Source organism: Halichoeres trimaculatus, unplaced genomic scaffold, assembly GCF_033239565.1.
Source record: "Halichoeres trimaculatus isolate MK-OKI-2021-1 unplaced genomic scaffold, fHalTri1.1 fHalTri1_scaffold_4, whole genome shotgun sequence".
NCBI lineage: Eukaryota > Metazoa > Chordata > Actinopteri > Labriformes > Labridae > Halichoeres > Halichoeres trimaculatus.
This window is the reverse complement of record NW_027437182.1, coordinates 24,728,846-24,742,760: the sequence shown is the minus strand read 5'-3', so window position 1 is coordinate 24,742,760 and position 13,915 is coordinate 24,728,846. Positions and strand designations below refer to the sequence as shown.

The following is a 13,915-nucleotide window of genomic DNA, read 5'->3' as shown; positions in this document are numbered from 1 at the left end:
GTTTATCCCACTTGGTAGAGCTGGTTCATAATGCACCGGGCAAGAGTCAATCGACTCCTGATTTGGTTTGTTTTTGGTATGTCATTCCTTTCTCCCTATTACCTTGTGCCCTGTTTCTCCCAAGCTGCCCCTTAGGCCCCAAAATTAAGCTAAAGAAAGTCCCCACCTCCACCAGAAAAGTAATGATAGATTTTTACCTTCACCAAGGAGGTTATGTTTCTGGGAGAGTTTGTCTGTTTGTTTGTCCATGAACAACATAACTCAAAAAGTAACAAACAGATCTCGATGAAATTTTCAGGAAATGTTCAAAATGGGATAAGGAAGAAGTGATTAAATTTTGAAGGTGATCTGGATCACCGTCTGGATCCAGGATATTTTTAAAGGATTATTTATCATTGTGAGATAGGGATATTTTCACCATTTGTGTATATAACTCCATGATAAATGGTCGGGTTGCTTTGCAAAACAATACAAGACAAGGTCACCATATTTTCTGAGTATGATCCTGGCAATATGCTGGATACTTAGATCCCAATTATGAAATATGTGCTGGGTCATCATCATTTTCAACATTGCCAGGTAACAAATTATCGTACAAACCTGCAAATAACACAAAATTGTAGCAGACAGTCTGCTGAAAGAGAGTATAACATTAAAGTCGGACTAAAGTGTTGGTGACAATTACAATATGCTTGGTGAAGGTCTGCGCTCTCTGAGTGCTTTTCTAGTTTTTCCTGTTTTCTTCACTGTGTGGTGATTCTAGGGTTGGGTAAAAATATTAATGGATCGATGCATCAAAATATTTCCTCGCCCAATTCAATATCGATTCAGCAAATCCCCTGAATCGATTCATCTCGTGGCAATTGAGGGGGACTGTGCGTGTTATTTGCATTGTTTGGGGCCACCAGAGACCAAACAACAAAAAAATGGCAGCCAAAGCAGCAGCAGCAGCATAAAGCCAGAAAACGTAAGGTGACATACCACATATGTCCACATGGGGCATGAAAATTGATTATCGAAGCATTTAAATCAATATTGAATCCAATGGATGAGAGAATCAAATCGATATTGGATCCTTTCGAGTTGAATTGCGTCCTAATAAATCGAAATCGAAATGAATGAATGAATGCTTTATTTTGAACATGAGAACATAATACAAAAAGAAAAAGAAAAAAAAGAAAATCAACAGGGAAAAGAACAAATAAAAACGAAAAAAATAAATAGTACTCAAGAAAGAAATGCAAAAAAAAAAAAAAAAAAAAAGGGGAAAACAAAACAACAGCAACAACAAAAAGAACCCACAAAACAATTGAAACTATTTTAACATCTTTGAAAAGGATTAGGAAGAAGCATCAGCTTATTTAATCCTTACTCCTGTTTGAAATCGACTTGAATTGTGAGGTTCTTGGCAATACCTAGCCCTGGGTGATTCTATGATGCATACATATAGATCTACAGCGCACCTGATGTACATTGCATGATCACTCCTAAAGACTTAACCTGCTCTGACACCGTGTCTCTCATCTCTCCAGGCGATTTTGATCTCCAGCAGGTGAAAGAATCCACTTACTTCTTCAGCTGAGGAGCTGGTGAGGGGAAACCAGTGGAGGGAGATGAGTGGAATCGACAGACTGCAGCAGGGAGACTGCAAGCCCTGGGGTTTCAACTGGCTTTGTCTCCCTCAGACATCAGGGCATTGATCCAGCCACACCCTGCCTGGTCCAGGGGCTGGCTGGAGCTGCTGGAGCGACGAGAGCACACAATGAACCTGCCTGATTAACTGACTAGTGGGCTGATTGAAGGGAGGATGGGAGAGGCAAAAGAAGAAGGAATCAGCCTCAGGGGGAAAATGCTGAGACCCCAATCAGTGAAAGTAAGCTATAGAGTTCATAAAGGATACTTTCACCACATATGAGCCGTACTGACTGAATGTGGGAACTGTTTCTGATTCTTTTTTTGCTCTGAAAATGTGCAAAACTCTTCACCTGAAAACTGTAACTGCAAGCAACTGATGGTGTTTTTGCGCATAAGAGTGATTTTGTCTTATGTACATATGTTTGTCTGTGTGTGTGCATACTTTTATTGCCTATAAATTCTTCTATCAAGCGCTGGTTTGCCTCTGTAGCTGCCCCACTTGATTACTGATCACGTCAACCAACAAATCACAAGGTCCTTTCCTACACAGCTCTCAATCATTTCAGCTGTGTCTGAAGGAGCTTTAAAAAACCTTTGAAGAGAAATTGATGGTGTACTTCACTGTGACTGGAGGTACTGGACTCTGAGAAACATATGAAGCAAACAGCCAGAGGGATCTCTATTTTGGATTGTATTACACTGTACTCTTGATTTTTACCATCTCAGACTAAGCACTTGAAAATTTCCCTAAAATAAATATGTTTCTTAAACTGTCTCCTTATTTTTTTGCGGTACACAGAAATAACTTTTACTGCTGGTATTGTTAAGATGAATGAAACAGTCTCTTATTTAATCAGATTTGTGTTTCAGTCAGATTGTGTATCTTGACTGAGGCCTTCTGTTGAAAGCACCACAAAGGGTTTGTAGATTTCTCAGATCTTATTTTTTCTGGGCCAGTGCTGCATCTAAAATTAAAAATAGCAGAAGTGTTATCATTGGTGAAAACATTACAGCAGCTTCAGACAAAAGGTGCTGTTGATGTTCAAAGGCAAGTACAATCTCAGCCAAACAAAGCTGGCTCAGTGGAAATCTGATGAAACAGAAATAATCTCCTAAATGCAGCACTGATTACTCTGTTGGTCATTTAATGAGGTCCTCTGAAACATGCATGAAGATGCCGTTTGAATTTCTGAAGTGATTGAGATGTGACCATTGGCATTTATCTTTTCTTTGGTGGTGAGAGTTCCACCATGCTTGTGACTGCATTCTTAGGCAGCTGTGTCTCCCTGCCCCTTCAGTCACATTGTTTACTGATTAACTGAGAGGAAATTGACCCTTAAAAGGCATTTCTTCAAATGTCTTTTAAGTCTGCAACTTTGTTGATTCTGGTGTTGTAAAATATGTGAAATTCACTAACTGCACCATGTTTATGGATATTTTCAGTCACGTAGGACATTAACAGCTCAGTAACTGCAGGTAAACTTAGCATAAAATCAAGGGAATTTAATTTGGTAAAATATGTTCAGTGCATGTGAAAATGCTTCTTGTCATTGCATTGTGTACTTATGGAAAGCCTTTAGTTTACTTAAATGATGTCACATTCGGAAGAAACATGCATCTGTGGGATGAGCAAAGGAGCCGAATTTGTGGGTTTTCCTAAAAAATATATGTTGATGTTTTGGTTGTTTCTGGGCTGAGAGTAAACGTGGTTACCTCAGCCAATCACAGCGCACCCAGTGACGTAGCATGGTGATAATAGCAAGTGGAGTTGGCTATCCCGAGTGGCTATAATAGGGGGCGTAGCACAGAAAAAGAGAAACACAGCCAAAGTGAAACAAAGCACTTAACAGAACGAAACGACTCACGAGTCTCTCCCACCCAGAAACGCAATGCTACAGGTGGTTGCTGGACTTATGAATGTGTTTAGTCAGAGGCAGTGGGTATGTGCTGCTGCTGGCACTGAGCCTAGGAGGGGGAGCCCAATTTTAATGTTGTGTTAACAAACAAGTAACGGAAATTCCTGCAGACCCTACCTTTAAGCTGTCTTCCCCAAGAATGCCACATCTGACTGATCTGAATAGGGTCTGTGCAATAGGGCAACTTCAAGCTGATGTTCCCCAGAACTAACGTGTGTCATTACCTGGACTGAGCTGAGTATCATGTCAAAAATGGAGGCCAAGTTCCATGTGACGGAGGATGTCAGAGACGGGCTTTGCAGTGCGGGTTTGAAGATAACCACACCTGAAGATGACAATTTCCTCACTCCTGTCAGCTCTTAGGAACCATAGGCTAAGACAGCCTGTCTTCTACAGATTGCAGCCAAGGTTTTCAGGACGATATCGCCGACGGCTTTCTGCCCAGACAATTCAGAAGAGACTGCACACAGCCAATCTCCAGCCTCATAGTGCTGGCAGGAGGCCTGCCATGACTGCTCTTCACTATCAGGCCTGTTTGTTCTGTTGTTGGGATGTGCGCTGGATTCTGAACATGTGGATGAACATAATGTTCTGCAATGAGTCCAGAAGCATTGTCACCATAAAGAAACAATGTTCCCAACACAGATGCCCCTACTTTTTGCGTAATAAGTTTATCAAATCTGTTTCTCAATAATTAAATAAGTCACCTTGATATTGATTCTTCACTTAAATAACCTTTAAAGTGAAAATATTCTAGCTTCCGGAGTAATAAAGTCCAAAGCATGCCTGCCACTCCTGAATCAAAACAACACATAATTTGAATATTTAATATAAATCTCTGTAATTTAGTGAAGTTAAAACATTAATCTGTTGACACAACTATTTGTTTGTGCTTCATTTCTAATTATGTGTATTCCACAGTCTTCCACCACAAGAGATGTGTCATCCACATCAATTTCATCAACCCATGTCTTATAATCTATAACCCATAATGTCTTTTTTGTGGCCCTGACTGAGGAAGATAACAGTGGATTTGGCCGACTGGCTCCCCTCAAAAGTCAACATTGAAGATGGATTACTTTTGACCGGCTGAGCAAATTTGCATTTCCAGATTCAGCTGCATCAGGATCATCCACATGTAGTCTTCTCAAACACATCCTCTGGTCTCGGCCATTGTATTCAAACCATTACTTAATACAAAGATTACCAAGAGCAGCTGTGTGCAGGCTTCTTTTGTAAGCTCAATGGTTGATATTAAGTGAATATCTTGTGTCCTAAGCTTCCCTTTTGTTGACTTTTATGCAGATTGCTTTGCAAATAGTTATTGTGTACAATGCAGCATTACTAGTAGTTTCGTTACACTAATTAATGTTCAATTCACACTTTTATTTCACTCCGAATGACTGTAACTCTACACCCTCAGGAATCATTATTCAAGAAAACAAGGCCAAGGTTTCTCAGCCATGTTCTTCTTCTCTTTTCTTATTTATCTTCTTCAGTCCAGTTAACAGGGAAGCAGCTCTCTCCTGTTAAGTGTGTTAGTTTCTCTCACACTTAACACACATTACATTTCATTACTCAGTCTCCGACACCCGTCAGAGAAAACAATGTGCTGCACCAAAAGGGTGGATGCTGAAAGTTTAGGTGTCTCATCAGCTGTGACTTACGGCAGAGGGAGGGACAGGTGAGGTTGCTGTGAAAATGTTGCAGAGTTGGAGCATGCTGCAAGGGGAGCTCAAAAGGAGGTGTTAAAAAAACAAACCTGTCTGACGTCTATCTGGAGATGGTGTTTTTCTCTTAGTGTCAGTTCTCTGGCCGAGGGAGTCGACGGGATAGTAAACAGGTCCTTAATGGGCCTTGATGTCTCACTTTCTCTGGGGTGATTCCAAGGATGTGTGCTGTTAGATCAGGGAGCTTCACAGGTCCAAACCTCGTTCCAGTAATGGAACAAGGTTTGCAGAAGGCAGTAGTGAAATAGCATCCATTACGAGGGCATCTGTAGGGATCAGCACGTCTTGTCGATGATTCTCTGTGAAAGAAAAGTAAAGTGCAAGGGGATGGACCTGTGTGAAGGCAGGAAATGTAACTCTTGAATTTGACAGAGCTAGCGTGCTATGAGATAATATATTTTTGATAACTTCATCATTACATTCTCCCCTCTTAAACCCAATTTATGCTTGGCTGAGTGATGAGCCGCTCTGTGATGTCTACAAAGCATGAAGATTTTCAACGGGAGTCACTGGATGGATGACATGCCTGCCTTCACAAATGTTACAGCTTAATGGAGGTCAGAAGAGTCAAAGTGGTGACATGAAGTCTCAAGAAGCTTGTCTCATGTTGGGTTTGACGTGGACACCTATTGTGGGGTGATTCCTCATCTCTGTTTCATGGTATGCTGCCAACCAAAGAAAGCATTAAGCACTGAAACATTAATTACTCAAAAGCGGATGCTCATTTTACTATAACAAAATGTAACATTTGTCAGAGTATTGAATGAAATACGTCTGTTTTCATTTCAGTTTCAACTATAAAACGCTGCAGATAGCGTCTAGCTCGTAGACAGCTCTTCATTCCAGCCACAGGATGTTTAGAAAGTGAACACTCTGGAAGTGTTGCTCACTATCAGCGAGGTGTGCTGGAGCTGGACGTCACTCCTTGATAGCGGGACCACTTACTCACTCTTACCGCTCACTCTTTGATTTCGATGCCAGGCTCCTGGGCTCTCCTGGCCTATCTGCTGCTCTGTGGTGTCATGAGAGGCCAGGACTCAGCAGCATGAACAGGAGAGCAGAGTCTCGTCAGTCACGAGGGAGCTGATGTGCTGCAGCTCACTGTCAGCAGGAGGTAACAGAGCTGTGTTTTCCAGGCAAGGATGAGGTGATTAAAAAAGTGTCAGAAGGCTAACTCCCTCAACGTATTAAATCTAATATATGCAATATTTCACTCAGAGCATATTCCTTTTAACATTTTTATAGACTTTAGCCTGTAAATTACTTTTTGTGTTCACTAAAAGTGTTGAATCCACAAAGGCTTCTCTTATCGACTACACTGAAATCGTTACCCACACAGTATATGTGTGTGAAGTCCTTTCAGCATTCCCCCTTTTAGACCATCTCTGCCAACTGTGCAGAGAAAACTGTCTGCCAGAGCACCAACACAGATGAAAAAGCTCGACTGGGATGCCCAAACAGGAATCATTAGTATAGTAGAAATATGGATTCTCGGTCCTTTTGATGGAGACGTAGTCGAGTCATTTCTAAATCGTTCAGCATTTTCAGCATAATCAGATTTGTTTTTATCGTTAATCCATGCAGTTCATTCACTTTTGGATTATTATTTTTTCCCCTTGGTATTACCTGAACAATCACAGACCTTTTTTTTTTAATCAATCTGGTGATTGATTGTAAGGATTGTAAGGTTTAAGCAAGCTATGTGTCAGTCTGTAATGAATAAATAAATGAAAAATTAATTATGTAAATAAAATTACAACCTGTATATTAAAAAGATGGAATGTTGTATAAAATGTAAAAAGAAAAACCAAGTGCTTTGAGAAAATATATGCTCATTTATATATGATGCCAGCAAACCATTGAAGACAGGTTCAAAGGAATAACAAAGCATTGAAAAGGCCTCCACACCCTGAGTAACATCTCCCAACTAATAACTAATACATTTGCAAGATGTTGGTAACATGCTGCAGAAAGAGCTCTTTAAGATGTGGTTCGAAGGGACTGGGTGAGCAAATACTCACACAATTTTGGATTTATGTTTTATCGTATCAAATTGTGAATAATGTGAAAATTCCTTCACCCCAGTATGTGATATTGAAAAGATTTAAGAGAATTTGGAGAAATATGTACAAAAAGATCAAGGCCCCAAAACCAATATTAGTATGACATTGATTCTGGAGCTAGCAAGTTTTTAATTATTTAATTATTTAATTTATTATTATTATTATTATTATTATTATTATTATTATTATTATTATTATTAATATATATATATATATTTTTTTTTTTTTTTAATGAATTTCAATATGTAATGTGGCAAGAAATGTGGCAGAAAAGGTAACAGTTATCATGTGCCATTTTTAACAGAGCAAATTATCACAGCATTTAAGCTGCTCACCATCAAAGGTGATGGCTATCAAAACATATGGTTAAGTTTTTGTTGCTGGGCGCCGCCCTGTTGGTTATGGCTGCCTTTTGCAGCAGCTCTCTCTTCTTTGTCTGTTTCTTGTAAATTTTTTCTTCTCTTTTTCCTAATCTTTGTATTTGGAGTGGATCATTACTTTTGTGGCTCATTTGTTGGTCATGGACACCAAACTTTTTGTGGCTTCTGTGATATTTTTTCTCCTGTGTTTTTCTGGAGATCCTACATGTAACCATGTCTGCATTGTTTACATGTGAACTCAGCTGTTAGCAGCCTGTAGCATGTCGATGCTAACTGGTGTAAGGCCTGATGTCTTCCCACAAGGTGAGGAGAAGGAGGTGAGGACGATGTGCTGGTTCTCAGGTGTGAGCTAAGAAGTGACGACATGGACCTGTCCTTCCATCCATTGTTATTGGGAACGTAAGATCTATCTCCTATAAGATGGACGAGCTAGCCGTGCTAACCCAGCAACAGAGGGAATACCAGAAGGCAGAGTAGCATCATGCTATTCACAGACATGGCTAACGGAGCTAACATCAGACACCAACGCCACATGGGAAGAGCTTCACCTACTGTGAGCAGACAGGATCTAGGAGACAGAGATGGAGCATGACTGAAGAAGCTCAGTCCTGGACCCTGTGGAGGTGGAGGCTGGCTAAACTGGAGAATGATGGACAAGCTGTCAGCATCTATTTTCTTATGGACCTTTTTGCACTTTCCATACACTTTCTTACTTTTGTTTTCTTGATTGCTGCTGTGACTTCAATTTCACTGTACTTGTTACAATGACAATAAAGATATATTCTATTCTATTCTATTCTATTCTAATTAGAAACATTGAGTTACTGTTTTATAAAGATGATTGGTTGAAAAATCAAAAACTGTATATAAATGGTAATGCTATACCTTATCATGATGAATTAATCAAGTTCTCAAGAAATAAATTATAACTCTGTGAGAAGGATTGTCTTTGCTGATAAAGAAGAGCACTTTCTTCCTCTAGTTTTGCTTTCGAACCTCTAACACAGGAAAATCATTACTGACAGAGTTCAGGGGGTTTACAAACACATGACTTTATTGCATTGAAAGTTTGAACCTCTTTAAATACTTAGCAAAATAACTCAACAGATATGTGTCTGTGCTTTTCCAACACCCCCATCAGTCATCTAAACATAAATCAACAGAATCACATCGTAGTCAAATACAGTTTTATTTGTTCTCCTTTTTACAAGTATTGCAGTGGGATATGCTGACAGTGATATCTTTATTGTGAGGAGCTTGCATCTTTTGTACAGCCACACACATAAACAATATACGTAGTACATGTTAGTGGAGACTACAGTATATGCTAGGCACTAGGTATGTATGCACAGTACATGTTGTGGGAGGTGACAGATGAAGACTGGTTCAGTCAAAAGAAATCAGGTCCCTGATAAAGAAATGTTTTTATTCCACTGTGTCCGCCTGTGTTTGTCTGTAGTGCTTGGTAATGGATGAGTTTTGGTGCCTGTGTTAGCTTTGTGTTTGTACTTAATGTTGTCACACTAACAGGTCTGGGGCTGGGATAGAGCATCAGAGAGCTAGGGTAAGAAAGGGCATGAAGAAAAAGGAAAAAAACTGTTGAATGACTGCAGTTATACTAATATATGCGTGACGTAAGTTAGAGATGCAGTGTGTTTCCTTTGCTCCGGCTGAAAATACACCCCTTGAATGTAAACGTTTAAAACACTCTCAACCATCCTGCTCTGCGAGAAGTAATTAAAGCAAATACACATTCTGGGAAAAAAATGAACAAGCTGCTTAAGGGAAATAAAAGAGTCCTTAAAAATTCTTTGTGGGGAAAAAAGAAAAGGGATTTTAAAGCACACTACTCACAGAGAGAGAGAAAAAAAACATATGCTTTTGTTGAAGTTGCAGCTGTTGCATGGGTTTGGCCAGATGCCTTTACAAAGCCTGGAGGGTGTACTGTAAAAGATTAACAGCTGAGTTGCTGTAACATTTACATAACACTTACAATGTTTGTAAATTTGCCAAAAAAAAAAAAAAAAGAGAGAGACAGAGAGAGAGACAGAGAGAGAAAAGGTAAGGACATTTACAGAGTCATGGGCAACATGCTCAGTACATGGCATAGGTAAAGTCATGAAGGGGAAAAATAGCATTGGTTAAAGACACAACATTTGAAAAATGTCCAGGATTTAACAGATAAATAATTAGAAATACACAAAGGGAGGAACCATGCAGACCTCACAGCAACTGGCACAGATTTCTATACAAACTGTGGGTGGTACTGTGAGAGCGACTGTTGGAAAAGACTCTTTTGTTATGCAAATCGTTTGTCCTGCTTCAATTACTGTTTATGCCTAAGAAATATTAGTCCATACCAGATGATGATGTGGAATTTGTCGCAGATGAAAAAAAGTAATTTGATGTCAAACATTTGCCTTTTCAGTGTCCTTAAGAACAATAAACTATGCAAGATGAATGAAGTTATGTTTACATTCTGAAAACTATGTCCATACAAAGATGTAACAGCAATGCCAGTCGAGTTATTGTTGTTAACACGTGTGTTTTCAAACTGGATACCACTTAAGTTATCCTTCAAGTTCAGACTCTTAACAACTCTAAGATTTGGAAATCACTCAAAAGGTGAAACAATGGATCTAATCAAGAAAACAACCAATCATATGTACAGAATGACAGCGCTCTCATTGAAATATTTATTGCTTTATGCGCTGAACATCAACAAGAAGTCTGATTAAGTTTGGTGGCGTTTCCATTTTCAGTCTGTAACATCCAAATCTTAACATATCAAACATGTACGTACAGGGAATTTCAAGGCTTTAGTATCAAATCATTAAATTCATCTCGGGCACTTACATTTTTTTCCTGTCCTATGGAGTTCAGTTAAACAATATTCTCATAACAAGTATCTCTACACTGTTATTTTGGGTATCCAAATAGGTTCCACAGGGCATCATTTGGTGATTAAACAAAACACAGTAGATCTCAAAAGAATTGGTTAAAACAAGCGTGAACAAACCTTCAACTTCCAGTCTCATATGGAACTCTCAAGGTGGATAGCACAGCAGGAACGACAACTTAACAGAATGAAAATGCGGGATGATCATAGAGAGTGAACTCATCATCCGCAGTGTATAATACTATCCAATTGAAGGGGAATAATAAAAATCCTAAACAGGCCAGAGGGATTCCAATTTCCACTCTCATTACCCGGTAATGGCTCAGGCTTTCGTGAGATGAGGCGGAAAGAACGTCAGGTCTGGGAGAAAAGGTCCCGTCTTAATGCTTTGGACACAAATCATTGGCATTCTTATAAAAGAATTAACAACAGAGGCTCGCTGCAACACAAACCCTGCAGAGTCTCTTCACTGTCCTTGGCTTATGATTAAACTGTAAAGCTTATAGTTGGGTTGAGCTTTGTAGGAGTCTCATTATCAACTGACTGGCATAGTGACGGACACACATACCATTACAACTTCTGCTGCAAGGAATGTAGATTAAGGTTTAGAAAAGAGTGGATTTCTAATTCAATGCGTGAATCTGAATGGATTTACATTTTGAATCGTATAAAGTTATTTGTAATTGTCTGGCAGTGATTAAAAATATCTAGGATACAGTAGAATACTACCACACTCTATTACTGCAGTCATATAATCTACATATATAAAATGAATGAATTACTACAAGTGTGGTCATAGTCTACAAAGCAGAACGCTTTAGAATAAAATCTGCTGTTAATCAGAGTTATTTCTCTAAGAATTTGAAGCTGCATTAATCTGCGTCTATTTTAGTTTGTTTACCTTCCTGTTTGAGCTGAAGATTTGAGGAGTTTTTGCTAAAAAAAAAAAAGAAAAGAAAAAAAAATTGGCAATAGAACTAATAAAGGCTAAAAAGCTCTGTCAAGATGCAAAGTTAAGTGATAATTTTCTGTTAGTCCATCACTATATGCAACTTTATTTACACAAGTTTTAGCTATTAGTTCCACTGTTGATATAAATATATTGATAACACATCTTTAAAAAAAAAAGCAGACATCTGTCCTGGCTAGAAACTCACAAATTTCCCCACAGATTAAATTACAAAATGGAATTGTTTAATTGCTTGATATCTTATTCCAGGGGGCAAAAGTATTTGCTGTAAAGGCAGGGAATACATAAATTACAGCCTGACTAGGGTATGAAACCACCACTCTGTCTTTAAGTGAACTGAGTCATACTTAATATCAAAAGTCTGAGGGAATATGGCTTGGAATTTAGGGAGCGATAATGTGAAACAACTGTTTTATATTGTATTTACGCCCGCTGTTCAGAAAGTGTGATAAATCACTTTGCACATGATTCAAACCTCAAATTTCACAAAAAAAATGAAAAATCATTAAAACAAAATAGCGTTTGAGTCATTATCATTTTAAATTTGATGCCAGCAACACGTTTTAAGAAAAGTTAGAACGGACAATGTAACACTGATAGAGATGTTTAATCCTAAGAATTCAACCCTGAAATAAAGCTTCACCACTCTGTGAGAGACTGCATTAAGCAAATGCTTCAACTATGTCAAAATAGTGTTATATGAGATACAAACCAGTGCATGGGCTCAATATCACATCTAAAAACTATTGTGAATGAAATCGGTCCATCGTGGCATCTACCAATACAAATCCACACTGTACCGAGCATAGACTGTAAAAAAACATGGACGTCATCTTGCTCAGCTAGAAGTGAGGTCGCAACAAAAAACTGCTCCCCCTGGTGGCTGGCAGCAGTATAGGTAAAAAAAATCCGGCTTTCCATCATTCCAGATGGGCTGTGGTCAAACTCTAAAAAATTGATACACCTTGTAGAAATGTTTCTCACGTCCAATTGTTGTGGTGATTTGAAGATATTATTTGGCTGCCTCGTATTCAAGTCCTCTTTTTTATGAAAAGTTTCATTTTCATTAGTTATAAGAGGTTAAAAATTAGGTTTTACTTCATGTTTAACAATGATCGACAGCTGCCGTTCTTGTGTTTTTTTGGGGGAAGATTGTAGAATATGTCAGGAGGTAGAGTCAAGAAGTGATTAGACTCGTGAAAGAAAAAAAAAATACTATTTTTGTCACCCGGCTCCACTCAGATTCTCGCAGTCTCTACTGCGCAGACTCTGGCTGCACAACTGCTACCAATGGCTGCGCCTGTGTCAGGGGAATTTTGGCTTCAAAGCCGTATAATTGTAAATGGCGAAGCCACGCTGTCCACTTTTTATGCAGTCTATGGTACCAAGAAGGAAACTACTTGTGAACATGATTGGGAATACAAGAAACTTCACTGGTCTAGAGCCCATTAGAGATGGACTAAGGAGAAGTGGTCAACTGTTGTGTGGTCTGTCAGGTTAGGAATTATTTTTTAAATATAAGATTCTGAATCCTCTTTGCTAAAAATGGTATCAGCACACAGTTGAAAAGCTAGCAGCAGACTGTATAGGGATTTAGAAGTACTTGTGGCATGGTTAGCTTTGACTTCTGGAAAGGCACGGTTAGTGTTGAACACTAAATACAGGTTCTGGAGGACTATGTACTGCTGTCTCGACAATGCTGTTTTTTAAGGGAAGACTTTACATTTTTCACCAGAAGAAGGCCAAAAGACATTCTGCACATAAAACAAAAGCATGGCTCTGGAGTAGCAGAGTCTTGGTGCTCAATTTGCCTGCCTGCAGTTTCAACTTGTCCACTACTGAAATCATTTGGCAAAGATGGAGACCCTGTATTTTTGAGCAGCTTGAATCCAGTATCAAGCAAGGAAAGACCTTTACACTTTCTACAACCAAGAAACTGGCCTCTTCAATTTCCAAATGTTAACAGCGCTTTATAAAAGAACAGCTAATTTAACACAGTGATGAACATGCCTCTGTCCTAGATCTTTTGAAACCTGTTGCTGGCACCAAACTTAAAAAAATGGTACATTTTTTAAACAATACAGTTGCTCAGTTTTGGATGTGTCTTTCACTAAATAAACCATTTAAATAATATGAAAACCATCAGTTTTTGTTCACATTTTACACATCTGGTCAAACCTTTGAATAAGTGAGGCTGTAATACTGTCCCTTAGCTGATAATACCCAATGTTGTGCTTACACATCTGGTCAGAAGCAAGATGGAGGTCAAAGACTTCACTCAGGGAGAGAGTTTAAGGAATAAATTCTCAATATTTTGAGAAT

General features: G+C 38.8%; 1 protein-coding gene across 2 annotated transcripts in view; it reads left to right on the top strand.

Annotated features, from left to right (window-relative positions):
- Positions 1-2,402, top strand: part of polrmt (polymerase (RNA) mitochondrial (DNA directed)) — a 55,515-nt gene extending 53,113 nt beyond the window's left edge. For both annotated transcript variants that reach the window (XM_074668025.1, XM_074668024.1), the window contains one exon: positions 1,533-2,402. In XM_074668025.1, coding sequence (XP_074524126.1) covers positions 1,533-1,582 — 50 coding nt within the window. In that variant the 3' untranslated portion in view covers positions 1,583-2,402. The remainder of the gene's footprint in view (positions 1-1,532) is intronic.
- Positions 2,403-13,915: the final 11,513 nt, after the last annotated feature.